This window comes from Antedon bifida, chromosome 5 (genome assembly GCF_963402885.1).
Source record: "Antedon bifida chromosome 5, ecAntBifi1.1, whole genome shotgun sequence".
Lineage (NCBI taxonomy): Eukaryota > Metazoa > Echinodermata > Crinoidea > Comatulida > Antedonidae > Antedon > Antedon bifida.
The window spans coordinates 25,761,003-25,776,828 of NC_136230.1; the positions used below are offsets into that span (position 1 = coordinate 25,761,003).

The 15,826-nt window shown below is 33.4% G+C and overlaps 1 protein-coding gene across 1 annotated transcript; it reads left to right on the forward strand.

Annotated features, from left to right (window-relative positions):
* The first annotated feature begins 544 nt into the window (after positions 1-544).
* On the forward strand, positions 545-8,866 carry LOC144843777 (transcription initiation factor TFIID subunit 6-like). Its single transcript, XM_078700717.1, has 14 exons — positions 545-576; positions 972-1,153; positions 1,304-1,390; positions 2,475-2,628; positions 2,783-2,839; positions 3,664-3,827; positions 4,166-4,231; positions 4,449-4,628; positions 5,023-5,147; positions 5,497-5,629; positions 6,093-6,218; positions 6,752-6,934; positions 7,248-7,433; positions 7,758-8,866. The coding sequence occupies exons 2-14, from the start codon at positions 1,007-1,009 to the stop codon at positions 8,019-8,021; spliced, it is 1,872 nt and encodes a 623-aa protein (XP_078556843.1). The 5' UTR covers positions 545-576; positions 972-1,006; the 3' UTR covers positions 8,022-8,866.
* The last annotated feature ends 6,960 nt before the right edge of the window (positions 8,867-15,826 follow it).

Genomic DNA, 15,826 nt, shown 5'->3' on the forward strand with positions numbered 1-15,826 from the left:
TGTGAGTTCAGAATACAATAGAATGAATTTTTAATTTCACTCAGCCAACTCAGAGAATTCTACACGAGTCTTGACGATTGAATTAAGCATAAACGGTAACATTCCGATGTTAACCTTTGTACATTGTTATTTACCAAGAAGTAAAACGAACTTGACAATGATTTATTAATTCATTTTTTAACAATATCAGAACCTTAAAGTTATGAGAAACATTTTTACTCAAAAATAATATCTCCAGAAGCACACGTCTCTAATAATACTTAATAGTTTTGTTTTATTTTATTTTTTAAAGAAGTTTGCCCTTAATTCTAATAAAAAAATCATTCCATCTCTGACTAACATAATTAAAAATAAATGATCGAAATCGATTTAGTTCATTAGATCGTCATTTTTGTTTAATATTTAACCAACCAGAGAGTAAAAATTGATAATTAGTTAATAACTGTTATTAAATACAGTAGTTACTACAGTTACGTAGTACTAGTTTGATTATTGATATTATAATAAAACTATTCTTAAAACTATAGAGGGCAGCAGAAGATAAACAAGATGGCGTTCTCTTTTGTTATTTAGATGGTAGGTCCAAAAAATGTTAATACATCATTATTTAAACATAATTTTGACCTTAACTGATTGTTAATAGTAACTATACAATAAAACGGTTAAAACCAGTATTACAAATTTAAATTAACGGGTGTATTTTAGACTATACTGGTCCTAGCAAGGCCTAGGCTAGCGACCTAGTCTATTGATGCGTTGTTGTAGGCTAGTAAATTAAGCCGTTTTAATTAACTCTCACCGTCCTGGTCGATTCGTCCCTATGGAAATAACAGTATGCTGTTTGTTAGTATGGGTAACGAAACATAATTGTTGGTAGATTAGAGTCTAAGAAGAGTTAATTGTGACTTAGATCCTCAAATTCAACAATAATAATAATTAATTACAAATTTACTGAAACTTTTTTTATGGAGAAAAAAAAGGAGATTACAATTTAAAACAATACAGTATGTCGAATAAAGAAAAAGCCAGAGCCACCATTACATCTGAATCAATCAAAACAATCGCAGAGTCATTGGGAGTGTCACAAATTCCAGAAGAGGCGACAAAAATAATTGCTGAAGATGTATCATTTCGACTGAAACAAATTGTGCAGGTTAGGTTTTTGTTTTTTCTTGAAATGGCATGGCCAAAGTGTGTAATTACTTTCAATTGCATCTAATTATAATGTTTTTTGTCAATTGTGCCCCTATCACAGTCAACCGTTCATTAACATTTATTTAAAAAACCCTTTTTTTTTTTTCAGGATGCAGCCAAATTTATGACACATGGTAGACGAAAAAAGTTGTCTGTTTCAGATATTGATGCAGCTCTACGTGTGAAAAATGTTGAAGTAGGTTTACATCTTATTCTAGTATTTTGTTTTATGTAGTTTGTAAACACATTTCTGATAATAATAATAATAATTTCCTGGATTTATAAAGCGCCTAATGTTGTGAAACCTCTAAGCGCTTACATATTATTGCTCAGTCATTTTTTAATCAAACATACTCCCATAATGCAACTAGTAATCAGTGAAAAGTTGTGTCGTGATCTTACCAGGTACCCATTTGTACACCTGGGTGGAGAGAGGCTAATGTAAGTAAAATGCCTTGCCTAAGGATACAAGCAATGCGATGAGCATTGGATTTGAACTCGCAATCCATATTCCAATGTTCAACACACTGCACCACATGCCAAATAAAAGATAAATTGTCAATTAACTATTATACAGATGTGTATTCAATTGAAATACCGTAAAACCTCGAAAAGAAGCCCATGGGCTTAAACCTCGAAAAAAAGCCCATCTTGAAAAGAAGCCCCCTCTACAGTTTGCAAAAGTACTCTCGAAAAGAAGCCCATCTCGAAATGAAGCCCCTGGGCTTCTCTTCAAGATAGTATGGGCTTCTTTTCGAGATACTGTAGACTACTATACTGTATTAAGAATGTAGGTTTATTAACTGAACGTCAAAGGAACAGAAATAAACAATACAAACACGTGATTAAGAGTTACTGTAGTAGGATAATTTAATGCCAGATACTTGTGATGCAGACTGATGATAATAATTAATATGTATGATCGTGTTTATCATACATTTATGACGATGATAACGAAATGATTGTATTTGACGGTGAATCATAGGACTGTTTTTTGCTTTTTATATTGTTTTTTAATTGGTATATTAAACATAATTTCATGGTTGAAAAAATGTCTCAAAAGTCATATTATTGTTTGTAGTAGAAATTCACAAAATTTACAGCATCCATTTCGAAAAGAAGCCCCCCTCTACAACTTGCAAAAGTACTCTCGAAAAGAAGCCCATCTCAAAAAGCAGCCCACCCAAGAGCACTAAAAAAAGAAGAAGCCCATGGGCTTCTTTTCGAGGTTTTACGGTATTTCTTACTACTTTTTATATCTTTTCTTTACTTCTTTCCAGCCCCTGTATGGTTTCACAGCCCAAGAGAGCATACCATTTCGTTTTGCAAGCGGCGGTGGCCGGGAGTTACATTTTGTTGAGGAGAAGGAGATTGACCTGCAGGAATTAATCAGTACGCCATTACAAAAGATTCCTTTGGGCGTCAGTATTAAATGTAAGACAACTATTGCATAATCTCATGTATATGTCTTTTTGTAAAAGATCGATTATTTTTGCATGATGGTGCATTTAAAATTATCTGATATTTGGTTGAGTACTTGTAAATATTTGTCCCATAATTTACCTAAATAGTATTATTTTTCTTTTAGCTCATTGGTTATGTATTGAAGGAGTACAACCAGCAATACCTGAAAATCCACCACCAGGTAAATAAAAGTTGAAAAGTGTAACATCTACATTCACTCATTCATTGTGTACAGCATCTTTGAACATGTAATGAAAATGATGAAAAAGTGTGCTATTATTATTATGGCCGACTTCTGTCATGAACGACAATGTCAATTAGTCTTACATTCATCTGAATAATGGATGAAACTAAGCCAGGACTGTTTAAAGCACCTTTGGCTGGTCCCATCATTGACCAAGGGCTTCTCTCATCCAGTGTCCACTTAACCAGAGGAGAGGCATAAGCCAATACGTCTCGGATACTAGATTTAGGGGCTGCCATATCAGTCAGCAGTGATGATTTCAAATAATAATAATAATAGTTCATTCTTATATAGCGCATATAAGCAAGCTCTCAATGCGCTGAACATTATTACCCCAGTCATTTCCTGATCAAACACCTATGGAAACATACTCCCATATATGCAGCTAGTAATCAGCGCAAAGTTGTGTCTTGATCTAACCGGGTACCCATTTATACACCTGGGTGGAGAGAGGCAAACGTAAGTAAAGTATCTTGCCTAAGGATACAAGCAATGCGGCGAGAGTTGGATTCGAACCTCGGTCTAACGATCAGTAGTCGAACGTCCAACACACAGCGCCACACGCCCTTACAAATGCCTAATGGGACCCCAGTTCCATATACAGCACCCGATATTCCCAGATGGTCTCCCATCCAAGCTCTCTAACTGGCCCAACGATGCTTAACTTTGGTGATCTGATGAGAACCTGTGTTTTAACGTGGTAAGCTATTATTGTACATCATTTAGACAAATTAATTCATAGTCACTTTTTTTTTCTTTAGTTGGGAAAGACCAACAGAAAAACGAAATAACCAAGAATATTCACAATAGAAAACCATTGGAAGAGGAAACGGGAGGTAAACCAAACAAACTAGGGTTGACTGGAAAGAGTCTAGCATCTGATGTTATCAAGCTTAAACCTGTTGTTACTCACGAACTATCTGTCGTAAGTGTTGCATTTTGTTTTGGTCTTTTTAACATATTCATTTTCATGTATTTTACTAAACTAACATTTTACTAAATTCAAATCCAAATTCTTTATTGCAACAAAGTAAGCATTGTTGAATTTAAAATACGAGTTCACATTACAACATATAAAATTACATTAAAATATAAACCAAGTTATCTTAAATATATAAAGTATTATGTTAAGATGTTAAAAAGAATGAATACAAATTAATATTAATTATGTAGATGTATGTAATTATTATGCATAAAAAATGACCTACCATACTTTAATGTTGCTCCATTATTGTCAAATTATTAAGTTTATTTTTATTATAGGAACAACAACTTTACTACAAAGAAATCACTGAATCGTGTGTTGGCTCTTCTGAAAACAGAAGATCAGTAAGTTTTATTATTTTTTTCTATTTTTTGAAACTAGTTATTTACCCATTAGATACCCCTTCAATACATTAGTGTAGTTTGAAAGACTTTAAGGCAGAACTCTGTTGAGAACTGAGCATTATATATATACAGCACATATAACAAAAAACATGAACACTATTTTTATTTATTATTTTAAAATATTCATAATAAAATAATGTATATCATCTTTTTACAGGAAGCCTTACAAAGTTTAGCAACAGATCCAGGCCTTTACCAGATGCTGCCACGCTTCAGCGCATTTATTAGCGAAGGGGTCAAAGTTAACGTTGTCCAAAACAACCTAGCTTTGTTGATCTACCTTATGAGAATGGTGAAAGCTGTCATGGATAACACAAGTCTTTACCTTGAAAAATATGTAAATAAATATAGTATTGTATAATTTATTTCTCTTACAAGTTAATAATATTTCCCAGGTTACTATTTGTGAATTTGTGCCCAAAAAAGTTGTTTTGATAGTTTGTAGGCCTAGTTTGGCAAACAGTACAGTATATCATTTGCCTTGTGAAATAGTGGCACAAAAGATGTTAGTGCAGTATATTTCATTAGTGTTATGTAAACATTCATTGTCCCCTTAATAGAGGTGTTTAAGTAAACTGCTATAAAGTAGAACTCCTAATAAGAGGATAGCTTTGGAACCCAAAAAATTTCCCCCTTAATAGAGGTGTCCAGCTACCTGCTCTTTCTTGTTCTTTATTTTTCATTTTAATATCTAATATTTTCTTTAATACCTGTTTTCGAAAATGTTTCAGTTACATGAGCTTGTGCCAGCTGTCTTAACCTGTATTGTTAGCAAGCAGCTGTGTCAGCGACCTGAAGCCGATAACCATTGGGCATTGAGAGACTTTGGATCCAGACTGATGGCTTCCATCTGCAAGTACGTTATCAGACAACTATCACATTAGCTAGACCAGAATTTATGCTACCATCATCAACTGGAGTAAAGCTCCATCTACACTATCAAACTTTATGTGACAAAAAAAATGTGATATGCCTATATATGGACATGATGATGTCATATCACTACCATATTTAAGCACATCACTACCATATTTGGGAACATCACACTTTTGTGTCCAACTAGTTTGATATTGTAGACAGAGCTTAATGGTTTGTCTTAGTGCATAACAACCTGAAACATCGAGGCATTCTCAACTTTATAAAAAAATTCAAGTTTACGCCAAATAAATAATTCTGCAATGTGTTTTAATATTTTGTTTTCACAGAAAATTTAGCACCACTACAAATAATATCCAATCTAGAATTACTAAAACATTTGACTCATCGCTCAACAACCCAAAAGCACCTATTTCAACCTTATATGGGGCTGTATCAGGCCTGTGTGAAACAGGACCAGAGGTAAGCAATTGCAGTAGGGCTAGTAGTGTCCCCTGAATAGTGATGTCCCCTGAATAGTGATGTCTCCTGAATAGTGATGTCCCCTGAATAGTGGTGTCCCCTGAATAGTGGTGTCCCTGAATAGTGGTGTCCCCTGAATAGTGGTGTCCCCTGAATAGTGGTGTCCCCTGAATAGTGGTGTCCCTGAATAGTGGTGTCCCCTGAATAGTGGTGTCCCTGAATAGTGGTGTCCCCTGAATAGTGGTGTCCCTGAATAGTGGTGTCCCTGAATAGTGGTGTCCCCTGAATAGTGGTGTCCCCTGAATAGTGGTGTCCCTGAATAGTGGTGTCCCCTGAATAGTGTCCCAAATAAAGGGGGAACTTTTATTCATCAAATTTGGATGTTCATGAATTTGAATTTTATAAACAACATATAAGATAATAATTTTCAAACACTACTTTGCAATATTATTTAATTTCACAGGTAGTTAGAACAATTGTGATACCTAAGATGCCCTCGCTTAGTGAGCGTGTGCAGATGTCCGTGGAAGGCACCATGGTAACCAGTGTTGACAAGGTGTCTGCTGAGCACCTAAAAAACTTGATTCTTGTAAGAAAAATATTTAAGAAAATAATTTTAGTTTGAAACAATTCAGTAGCATTCACAAACAATATGTTAGTTACTTATATTAATTAGTATAGTATTTCATTAAGATATTCACTCTTCATTAGCATATTTTATTTAAATATTAACTATTTATATTCATAGCATAATGAATTAAATTTACTATTCATATTCATTAGCATTATTTCATTAACATATTCACTATTCATATTCATTAGAATTCATTAACATATTTTTATTAACATATTCACTATTCATTTGCATATGTCATTAACATATTTATAATTCACATTCATTAGCATAATTATTAACATATTCACTATTCATACTCATTCAAGACATTCCATCAAACCTTCACTTCCATTCAGTTGACTATTGTATCACAAACTCCACCATATTGTAAATTGCTTTTTTATCCTTTAGGGCCTACCTTTTCTAACCAAGTTTCTTATCCATCACAGACAATTTGAAAAAGTACCATGGAACTAGCTTATTACCTTCTATTGGTTTTTTTTTAGAAACATTGTGGACCAATTATCAAACATTTACGAGACCAACCAGATATCGTTGACAGCTATGAAAGGGATTATGGGTACTTAGGTACGAGCCTCTGCGAGTATGTTACCAGGTTGCGTACACAACCAAATGCACAGCCACCGCCACCGGCCAGTACTGGAAAACCATCCTTATCATTCACGACGGTAATTATATTAGATTTCATTATTCCTGTATTTGAGTTTAAACAAGAAGTTTAAAGCTCTGTCTACACGATCAAAATAGTTTGACAAAAAAGGTTTGATGTGCCCAAACATGGTAGTGATATGCTTAAATAATATGGTAGTGAAATGACATCACCATGTCCATATATGGGCACATCACATTTTTGTGTCACATAAAGTTTGATAGTGTAGACAGAGCTTAGAACCAAACATAGTACAATGCATGTTTGTTTTACATAAAAAACATATATTATAGTGTAAAATTCTATTTGTACCATTTCTATTTCTTCTTTAGCCAAAACAAACGACAATAATTGCCAGTTCTCCCAGAACCCCAACCTCGTATATGCCAACCACGCCCACGTTGTTAAGCACAACAAGTCATCACCCAGCATCTATTCACAGGACTTTCTCATTACCCGGTAGTGCTAGCCAGACAAAGATGCTCTTGCTTAGCTCAACACCCAAGAGTACAGCACCAGTAAGTACAGTAGAACATAGTAAGGAGACACCCTTATTAAGGGGACACATTCTCGAGAAGTGAACAATGGACAGTATATGTTTTAATATCCAACACCTATTTTGGAGATACTCTGTTTACACTATCAAACTTTATATGACAAAAAAATGTAATGTGCCCATGGACACGATGATGTCATATTATCACTACCATATTTAAGCATATCACTACCATATTTGGGCATATCACACTTCTTTTGTCAAACTAGTTTGATAGTGTACACAGACCTGTAGGAATTTAAAAGAGGCCAACAAAATTCTTCTAAACCAATTTTATTCATTACAGACTATTACTCCTCCTAAGCCAATGGTGAGTCCCACGACTCCAACACAAAATTTTGTAAAAGTCTATAACAACCCTCATATGACCCCTCAACGACCTGCAACATCAAAACCGCAATTCATAGTGATGTCCTCAACGCCTCCAACAAGTTCACAGACATCCCCGTTGGCAACGTCCTCTGCTGCCACAAGCATGCTGATGTCTCTAGCACAAGCTGCCACGATGCAGGTGGAGACGAAAGACATAAAGGAAGAACCCATGGAATAATGAGATCAAATGTTAGGATGTACCATGGCAATCTAACAGGGTGCTGAGCTCCGGAGATCAAAGGGTTTATCTCTGGCTACAACACGATCTGTTTAATGCCCTTAACACAGGGCTGTAGCCAGCATGTTTGTCTTGTCTGAATTTTTCTACTTCCATTACACACCCCAATTCTTCAGATCATATATATTTAAAGCATCTTTGACTCGTTTTAACCTCTCGTTATGGCCTTGCTTAACAGACACCACTTGCAACTGCGAATATGTACATAGTGCAGAACTGTGGTATTTGTCACAGTCCTGTTGTTAGTTTGCCTCGGATGTACTAACAGATCACTGGTAGGATACTAAAATCATGTTGCAGTCATTGGAAAAATAAAAGAAAAAGTCTACACTGACTGTAGACTTGTTAAAAGTTGTAAAATGCAAAGCTGGTTACAGCTGTTATTATTTGACATAACTGGTTAATATAATAATGAAGATGATAGTAAGGGCAATGTATGTGCATATTTTGGCAAAATTATGGCATAGTAATTTTTTTAATTCTTGATAATTTAAAAAATATAAATATTCCTGCTATAATATAATATTTTTACATCATAGGACTCATTTAAAAATGTTGACCCTTTTATTTTGTGTCATGCTCATAATCAAATAAAATTTTAAAATAAATGGCCAAATTTTTAAAATCCCATTTTAGAAACTTTCCATGTGCTATAGTACAGAGATTTGTTTTTTTAAATAGCCTAAATATCCGCTTTTCAAAATGCAATTATTATATGCTAATGTGGTGTTACACCCCCTTTTAGACCCATAGTAATAGTGTATATCAAACAAATAAAAGGTTCGAAATTTTGCGATTTTACAGGGTTTTATTTTTCGAGAAATGGGCAAAAATATTGACTGCGCATGCCATTTTTCAAAAAATAAAAGGGTCGAAATTTGACATTTTTCCTGTACAGGGATTTTTTCCAGAAATGGCCAAATTTCGACCTTTTTATTTTTCGATAAAACTGGTTACTATAGCATAATTGACTTGCGCAGAACTCATTATTCGACTCTGCGCATGTTTATTATGCTATAGTAACCAGTTATGTCAAAAAATAAAAGGTTAGAAAATTGGCCATTTTTCGAAAATTTCCCTGTACTATAGTACAGGGATTTTTTCCAAAAATGGCCAAATTTCGACCTTTTTATTTTTCGATAAAACTGGTTACTATAGCATAATTGACTTGCGCAGAACTCATTATTCGACTCTGCGCATGTTTATTATGCTATAGTAACCAGTTATGTCAAAAAATAAAAGGTTAGAAAATTGGCCATTTTTCGAAAATTTCCCTGTACTATAGTACAGGGATTTTTTCCAAAAATGGCCAAATTTCGACCTTTTTTTTATCGATAAAACTGATTACTATAGCATAATTGACATGCGCAGAACCCATTATTCGACTCTGCGCATGTTTATTATGCTATAGTAACCAGTTATGTCAAAAAATAAAAGGTTAGAAAATTGGCAATTTTTCAACAATTTTCCTGTACTATAGTACAGGGATTTTTCCCAAAAATGGCCAAATTTCGACCTTTTTATTTTTTATTAAAACTGGTTACTATAGCCTAATTGACTTGCGCAGAACTCATTATTCGACTCTGCGCATGTTTATTATGCTATAGTAACCAGTTATGTCAAAAAATAAAAGGTTAGAAAATTGGCAATTTTTCAACAATTTTCCTGTACTATAGTACAGGGATTTTTTCCAAAAATGGCCAAATTTCGACCTTTTCATTTTCGATAAAACTGGTTACTATAGCATAATTGACCTGCGCATAACCCATTATTCGACTCTGCGCATGTTTATTATGCTATAGTAACCAGTTATGTAAAAAAATAAAAGGTTAGAAAATTGGCCATTTTTCGAAAATTTCCCTGTACTATAGTACAGGGATTTTTTCCAAAAATGGCCAAATTTCGACCTTTTTATTTTCGATAAAACTGGTTACTATAGCATAATTAACCTGCGCATAACCCATTATTCGACTCTGCGCATGTTTATTATGCTATAGTAACCAGTTATGTAAAAAAATAAAAGGTTAGAAAATTGGCCATTTTTCGAAAATTTCCCTGTACTATAGTACAGGGATTTTTTCCAAAAATGGCCAAATTTCGACCTTTTTATTTTTCGATAAAACTGGTTACTATAGCATAATTGACTTGCGCAGAACTCATTATTCGACTCTGCGCATGTTTATTATGCTATAGTAACCAGTTATGTCAAAAAATAAAAGGTTAGAAAATTGGCCATTTTTCGAAAATTTCCCTGTACTATAGTACAGGGATTTTTTCCAAAAATGGCCAAATTTTGACCTTTTTTTTATCGATAAAACTGATTACTATAGCATAATTGACATGCGCAGAACCCATTATTCGACTCTGCGCATGTTTATTATGCTATAGTAACCAGTTATGTCAAAAAATAAAAGGTTAGAAAATTGGCAATTTTTCAACAATTTTCCTGTACTATAGTACAGGGATTTTTCCCAAAAATGGCCAAATTTCGACCTTTTTATTTTTTGTTAAAACTGGTTACTATAGCCTAATTGACTTGCGCAGAACTCATTATTCGACTCTGCGCATGTTTATTATGCTATAGTAACCAGTTATGTCAAAAAATAAAAGGTTAGAAAATTGGCAATTTTTCAACAATTTTCCTGTACTATAGTACAGGGATTTTTTCAAAAATGGCCAAATTTCGACCTTTTTTTTTATCGATAAAACTGATTACTATAGCATAATTGACATGCGCAGAACCCATTATTCGACTCTGCGCATGTTTATTATGCTATAGTAACCAGTTATGTCAAAAAATAAAAGGGTGGAAAATTGGCAATTTTTCGACAATTTTCCTGTACTATAGTACAGGGATTTTTTCCAAAAATGGCCAAATTTCGACCTTTTTATTTTCGATAAAACTGGTTACTATAGCATAATTGACTTGCGCAGAACCCATTATTCGTCTCTGCGCATGTTTATTATGCTATAGTAACCAGTTATGTCAAAAAATAAAAGGGTAGAAAATTGGCAATTTTTCGACAATTTTCCTGTACTATAGTACAGGGATTTTTCCCAAAAATGGCCAAATTTCGACCTTTTTATTTTTTTGTTAAAACTGGTTACTATAGCATAATTGACTTGCGCATAACCCATTATTCGACTCAGCGCATGTTTATTATGCTATAGTAACCAGTTATGTCAAAAAATAAAAGGTTAGAAAATTGGCCATTTTTCGAAAATTTCCCTGTACTATAGTACAGGGATTTTTTCAAAAATGGCCAAATTTCGACCTTTTTTTTTATCGATAAAACTGATTACTATAGCATAATTGACATGCGCAGAAACCATTATTCGACTCTGCGCATGTTTATTATGCTATAGTAACCAGTTATGTCAAAAAATAAAAGGGTGGAAAATTGGCAATTTTTCGACAATTTTCCTGTACTATAGTACAGGGATTTTTTCCAAAAATGGCCAAATTTCGACCTTTTTATTTTCGATAAAACTGGTTACTATAGCATAATTGACTTGCGCAGAACCCATTATTCGTCTCTGCGCATGTTTATTATGCTATAGTAACCAGTTATGTCAAAAAATAAAAGGGTAGAAAATTGGCAATTTTTCGACAATTTTCCTGTACTATAGTACAGGGATTTTTCCCAAAAATGGCCAAATTTCGACCTTTTTATTTTTTGTTAAAACTGGTTACTATAGCATAATTGACTTGCGCAGAACTCATTATTCGACTCTGCGCATGTTTATTATGCTATAGTAACCAGTTATGTCAAAAAATAAAAGGTTAGAAAATTGGCCATTTTTCGAAAATTTCCCTGTACTATAGTACAGGGATTTTTTCAAAAATGGCCAAATTTCGACCTTTTTTTTTATCGATAAAACTGATTACTATAGCATAATTGACATGCGCAGAACCCATTATTCGACTCTGCGCATGTTTATTATGCTATAGTAACCAGTTATGTCAAAAAATAAAAGGGTGGAAAATTGGCAATTTTTCGACAATTTTCCTGTACTATAGTACAGGGATTTTTTCCAAAAATGGCCAAATTTCGACCTTTTTATTTTCGATAAAACTGGTTACTATAGCATAATTGACTTGCGCAGAACCCATTATTCGTCTCTGCGCATGTTTATTATGCTATAGTAACCAGTTATGTCAAAAAATAAAAGGGTAGAAAATTGGCAATTTTTCGACAATTTTCCTGTACTATAGTACAGGGATTTTTCCCAAAAATGGCCAAATTTCGACCTTTTTATTTTTTGTTAAAACTGGTTACTATAGCATAATTGACTTGCGCAGAACTCATTATTCGACTCTGCGCATGTTTATTATGCTATAGTAACCAGTTATGTCAAAAAATAAAAGGTTAGAAAATTGGCCATTTTTCGAAAATTTCCCTGTACTATAGTACAGGGATTTTTTCCAAAAATGGCCAAATTTCGACCTTTTTATTTTCGATAAAACTGGTTACTATAGCATAATTGACTTGCGCATAACCCATTATTCGACTCAGCGCATGTTTATTATGCTATAGTAACCAGTTATGTCAAAAAATAAAAGGTTAGAAAATTTGCCATTTTTCGAAAATTTCCCTGTACTATAGTACAGGGATTTTTTCAAAAATGGCCAAATTTCGACCTTTTTTTTTATCGATAAAACTGATTACTATAGCATAATTGACATGCGCAGAACCCATTATTCGACTCTGCGCATGTTTATTATGCTATAGTAACCAGTTATGTCAAAAAATAAAAGGGTGGAAAATTGGCAATTTTTCGACAATTTTCCTGTACTATAGTACAGGGATTTTTTCCAAAAATGGCCAAATTTCGACCTTTTTATTTTCGATAAAACTGGTTACTATAGCATAATTGACTTGCGCAGAACCCATTATTCGTCTCTGCGCATGTTTATTATGCTATAGTAACCAGTTATGTCAAAAAATAAAAGGGTAGAAAATTGGCAATTTTTCGACAATTTTCCTGTACTATAGTACAGGGATTTTTCCCAAAAATGGCCAAATTTCGACCTTTTTATTTTTTTGTTAAAACTGGTTACTATAGCATAATTGACTTGCGCATAACCCATTATTCGACTCAGCGCATGTTTATTATGCTATAGTAACCAGTTATGTCAAAAAATAAAAGGTTAGAAAATTGGCCATTTTTCGAAAATTTCCCTGTACTATAGTACAGGGATTTTTTCAAAAATGGCCAAATTTCGACCTTTTTTTTATCATCGATAAAACTGATTACTATAGCATAATTGACATGCGCAGAACCCATTATTCGACTCTGCGCATGTTTATTATGCTATAGTAACCAGTTATGTCAAAAAATAAAAGGTTAGAAAATTGGCCATTTTTCGAAAATTTCCCTGTACTATAGTACAGGGATTTTTTCCAAAAATGGCCAAATTTCGACCTTTTTATTTTCGATAAAACTGGTTACTATAGCATAATTGACTTGCGCATAACCCATTATTCGACTCAGCGCATGTTTATTATGCTATAGTAACCAGTTATGTCAAAAAATAAAAGGTTAGAAAATTGGCCATTTTTCGAAAATTTCCCTGTACTATAGTACAGGGATTTTTTCAAAAATGGCCAAATTTCGACCTTTTTTTTTATCGATAAAACTGATTACTATAGCATAATTGACATGCGCAGAACCCATTATTCGACTCTGCGCATGCTTATTATGCTATAGTAACCAGTTATGTCAAAAAATAAAAGGTTAGAAAATTGGCCATTTTTCGAAAATTTCCCTGTACTATAGTACAGGGATTTTTTCAAAAATGGCCAAATTTCGACCTTTTTTTTTATCGATAAAACTGATTACTATAGCATAATTGACATGCGCAGAACCCATTATTCGACTCTGCGCATGTTTATTATGCTATAGTAACCAGTTATGTCAAAAAATAAAAGGGTGGAAAATTGGCAATTTTTCGACAATTTTCCTGTACTATAGTACAGGGATTTTTTCCAAAAATGGCCAAATTTCGACCTTTTTATTTTCGATAAAACTGGTTACTATAGCATAATTGACTTGCGCAGAACCCATTATTCGTCTCTGCGCATGTTTATTATGCTATAGTAACCAGTTATGTCAAAAAATAAAAGGGTGGAAAATTGGCAATTTTTCGACAATTTTCCTGTACTATAGTACAGGGATTTTTTCCAAAAATGGCCAAATTTCGACCTTTTTATTTTCGATAAAACTGATTACTATAGCATAATTGACTTGCGCAGAACCCATTATTCGTCTCTGCGCATGTTTATTATGCTATAGTAACCAGTTATGTCAAAAAATAAAAGGGTAGAAAATTGGCAATTTTTCGACAATTTTCCTGTACTATAGTACAGGGATTTTTCCCAAAAATGGCCAAATTTCGACCTTTTTATTTTTCGATAAAACTGGTTACTATAGCATAATTGACTTGCGCAGAACTCATTATTCGACTCTGCGCATGTTTATTATGCTATAGTAACCAGTTATGTCAAAAAATAAAAGGGTGGAAAATTGGCAATTTTTCGACAATTTTCCTGTACTATAGTACAGGGATTTTTTCCAAAAATGGCCAAATTTCGACCTTTTTATTTTCGATAAAACTGGTTACTATAGCATAATTGACTTGCGCAGAACCCATTATTCGTCTCTGCGCATGTTTATTATGCTATAGTAACCAGTTATGTCAAAAAATAAAAGGGTAGAAAATTGGCAATTTTTCGACAATTTTCCTGTACTATAGTACAGGGATTTTTCCCAAAAATGGCCAAATTTCGACCTTTTTATTTTTTTGTTAAAACTGGTTACTATAGCATAATTGACTTGCGCATAACCCATTATTCGACTCAGCGCATGTTTATTATGCTATAGTAACCAGTTATGTCAAAAAATAAAAGGTTAGAAAATTGGCCATTTTTCGAAAATTTCCCTGTACTATAGTACAGGGATTTTTTCAAAAATGGCCAAATTTCGACCTTTTTTTTTATCGATAAAACTGATTACTATAGCATAATTGACATGCGCAGAAACCATTATTCGACTCTGCGCATGTTTATTATGCTATAGTAACCAGTTATGTCAAAAAATAAAAGGGTGGAAAATTGGCAATTTTTCGACAATTTTCCTGTACTATAGTACAGGGATTTTTTCCAAAAATGGCCAAATTTCGACCTTTTTATTTTCGATAAAACTGGTTACTATAGCATAATTGACTTGCGCAGAACCCATTATTCGTCTCTGCGCATGTTTATTATGCTATAGTAACCAGTTATGTCAAAAAATAAAAGGGTAGAAAATTGGCAATTTTTCGACAATTTTCCTGTACTATAGTACAGGGATTTTTCCCAAAAATGGCCAAATTTCGACCTTTTTATTTTTTTGTTAAAACTGGTTACTATAGCATAATTGACTTGCGCAGAACTCATTATTCGACTCTGCGCATGTTTATTATGCTATAGTAACCAGTTATGTCAAAAAATAAAAGGTTAGAAAATTGGCCATTTTTCGAAAATTTCCCTGTACTATAGTACAGGGATTTTTTCAAAAATGGCCAAATTTCGACCTTTTTTTTTATCGATAAAACTGATTACTATAGCATAATTGACATGCGCAGAACCCATTATTCGACTCTGCGCATGTTTATTATGCTATAGTAACCAGTTATGTCAAAAAATAAAAGGGTGGAAAATTGGCAATTTTTCGACAATTTTCCTGTACTATAGTACAGGGAT

What these genes read in the sequence shown, in the direction of transcription:
- LOC144843777 (XM_078700717.1), top strand. Translation starts at nt 1,007, where the DNA reads ATGTCGAATAAAGAAAAAGCCAGAGCCACCATTACATCTGAATCAATC. An exon ending in CTTCTGAAAACAGAAGATCA is followed by an intron (nt 4,232 to 4,448) that starts GTAAGTTTTATT and finishes ATCTTTTTACAG; the next exon opens with GAAGCCTTACAAAGTTTAGC. An exon ending in GTCTTTACCTTGAAAAATAT is followed by an intron (nt 4,629 to 5,022) that starts GTAAATAAATAT and finishes AAAATGTTTCAG; the next exon opens with TTACATGAGCTTGTGCCAGC.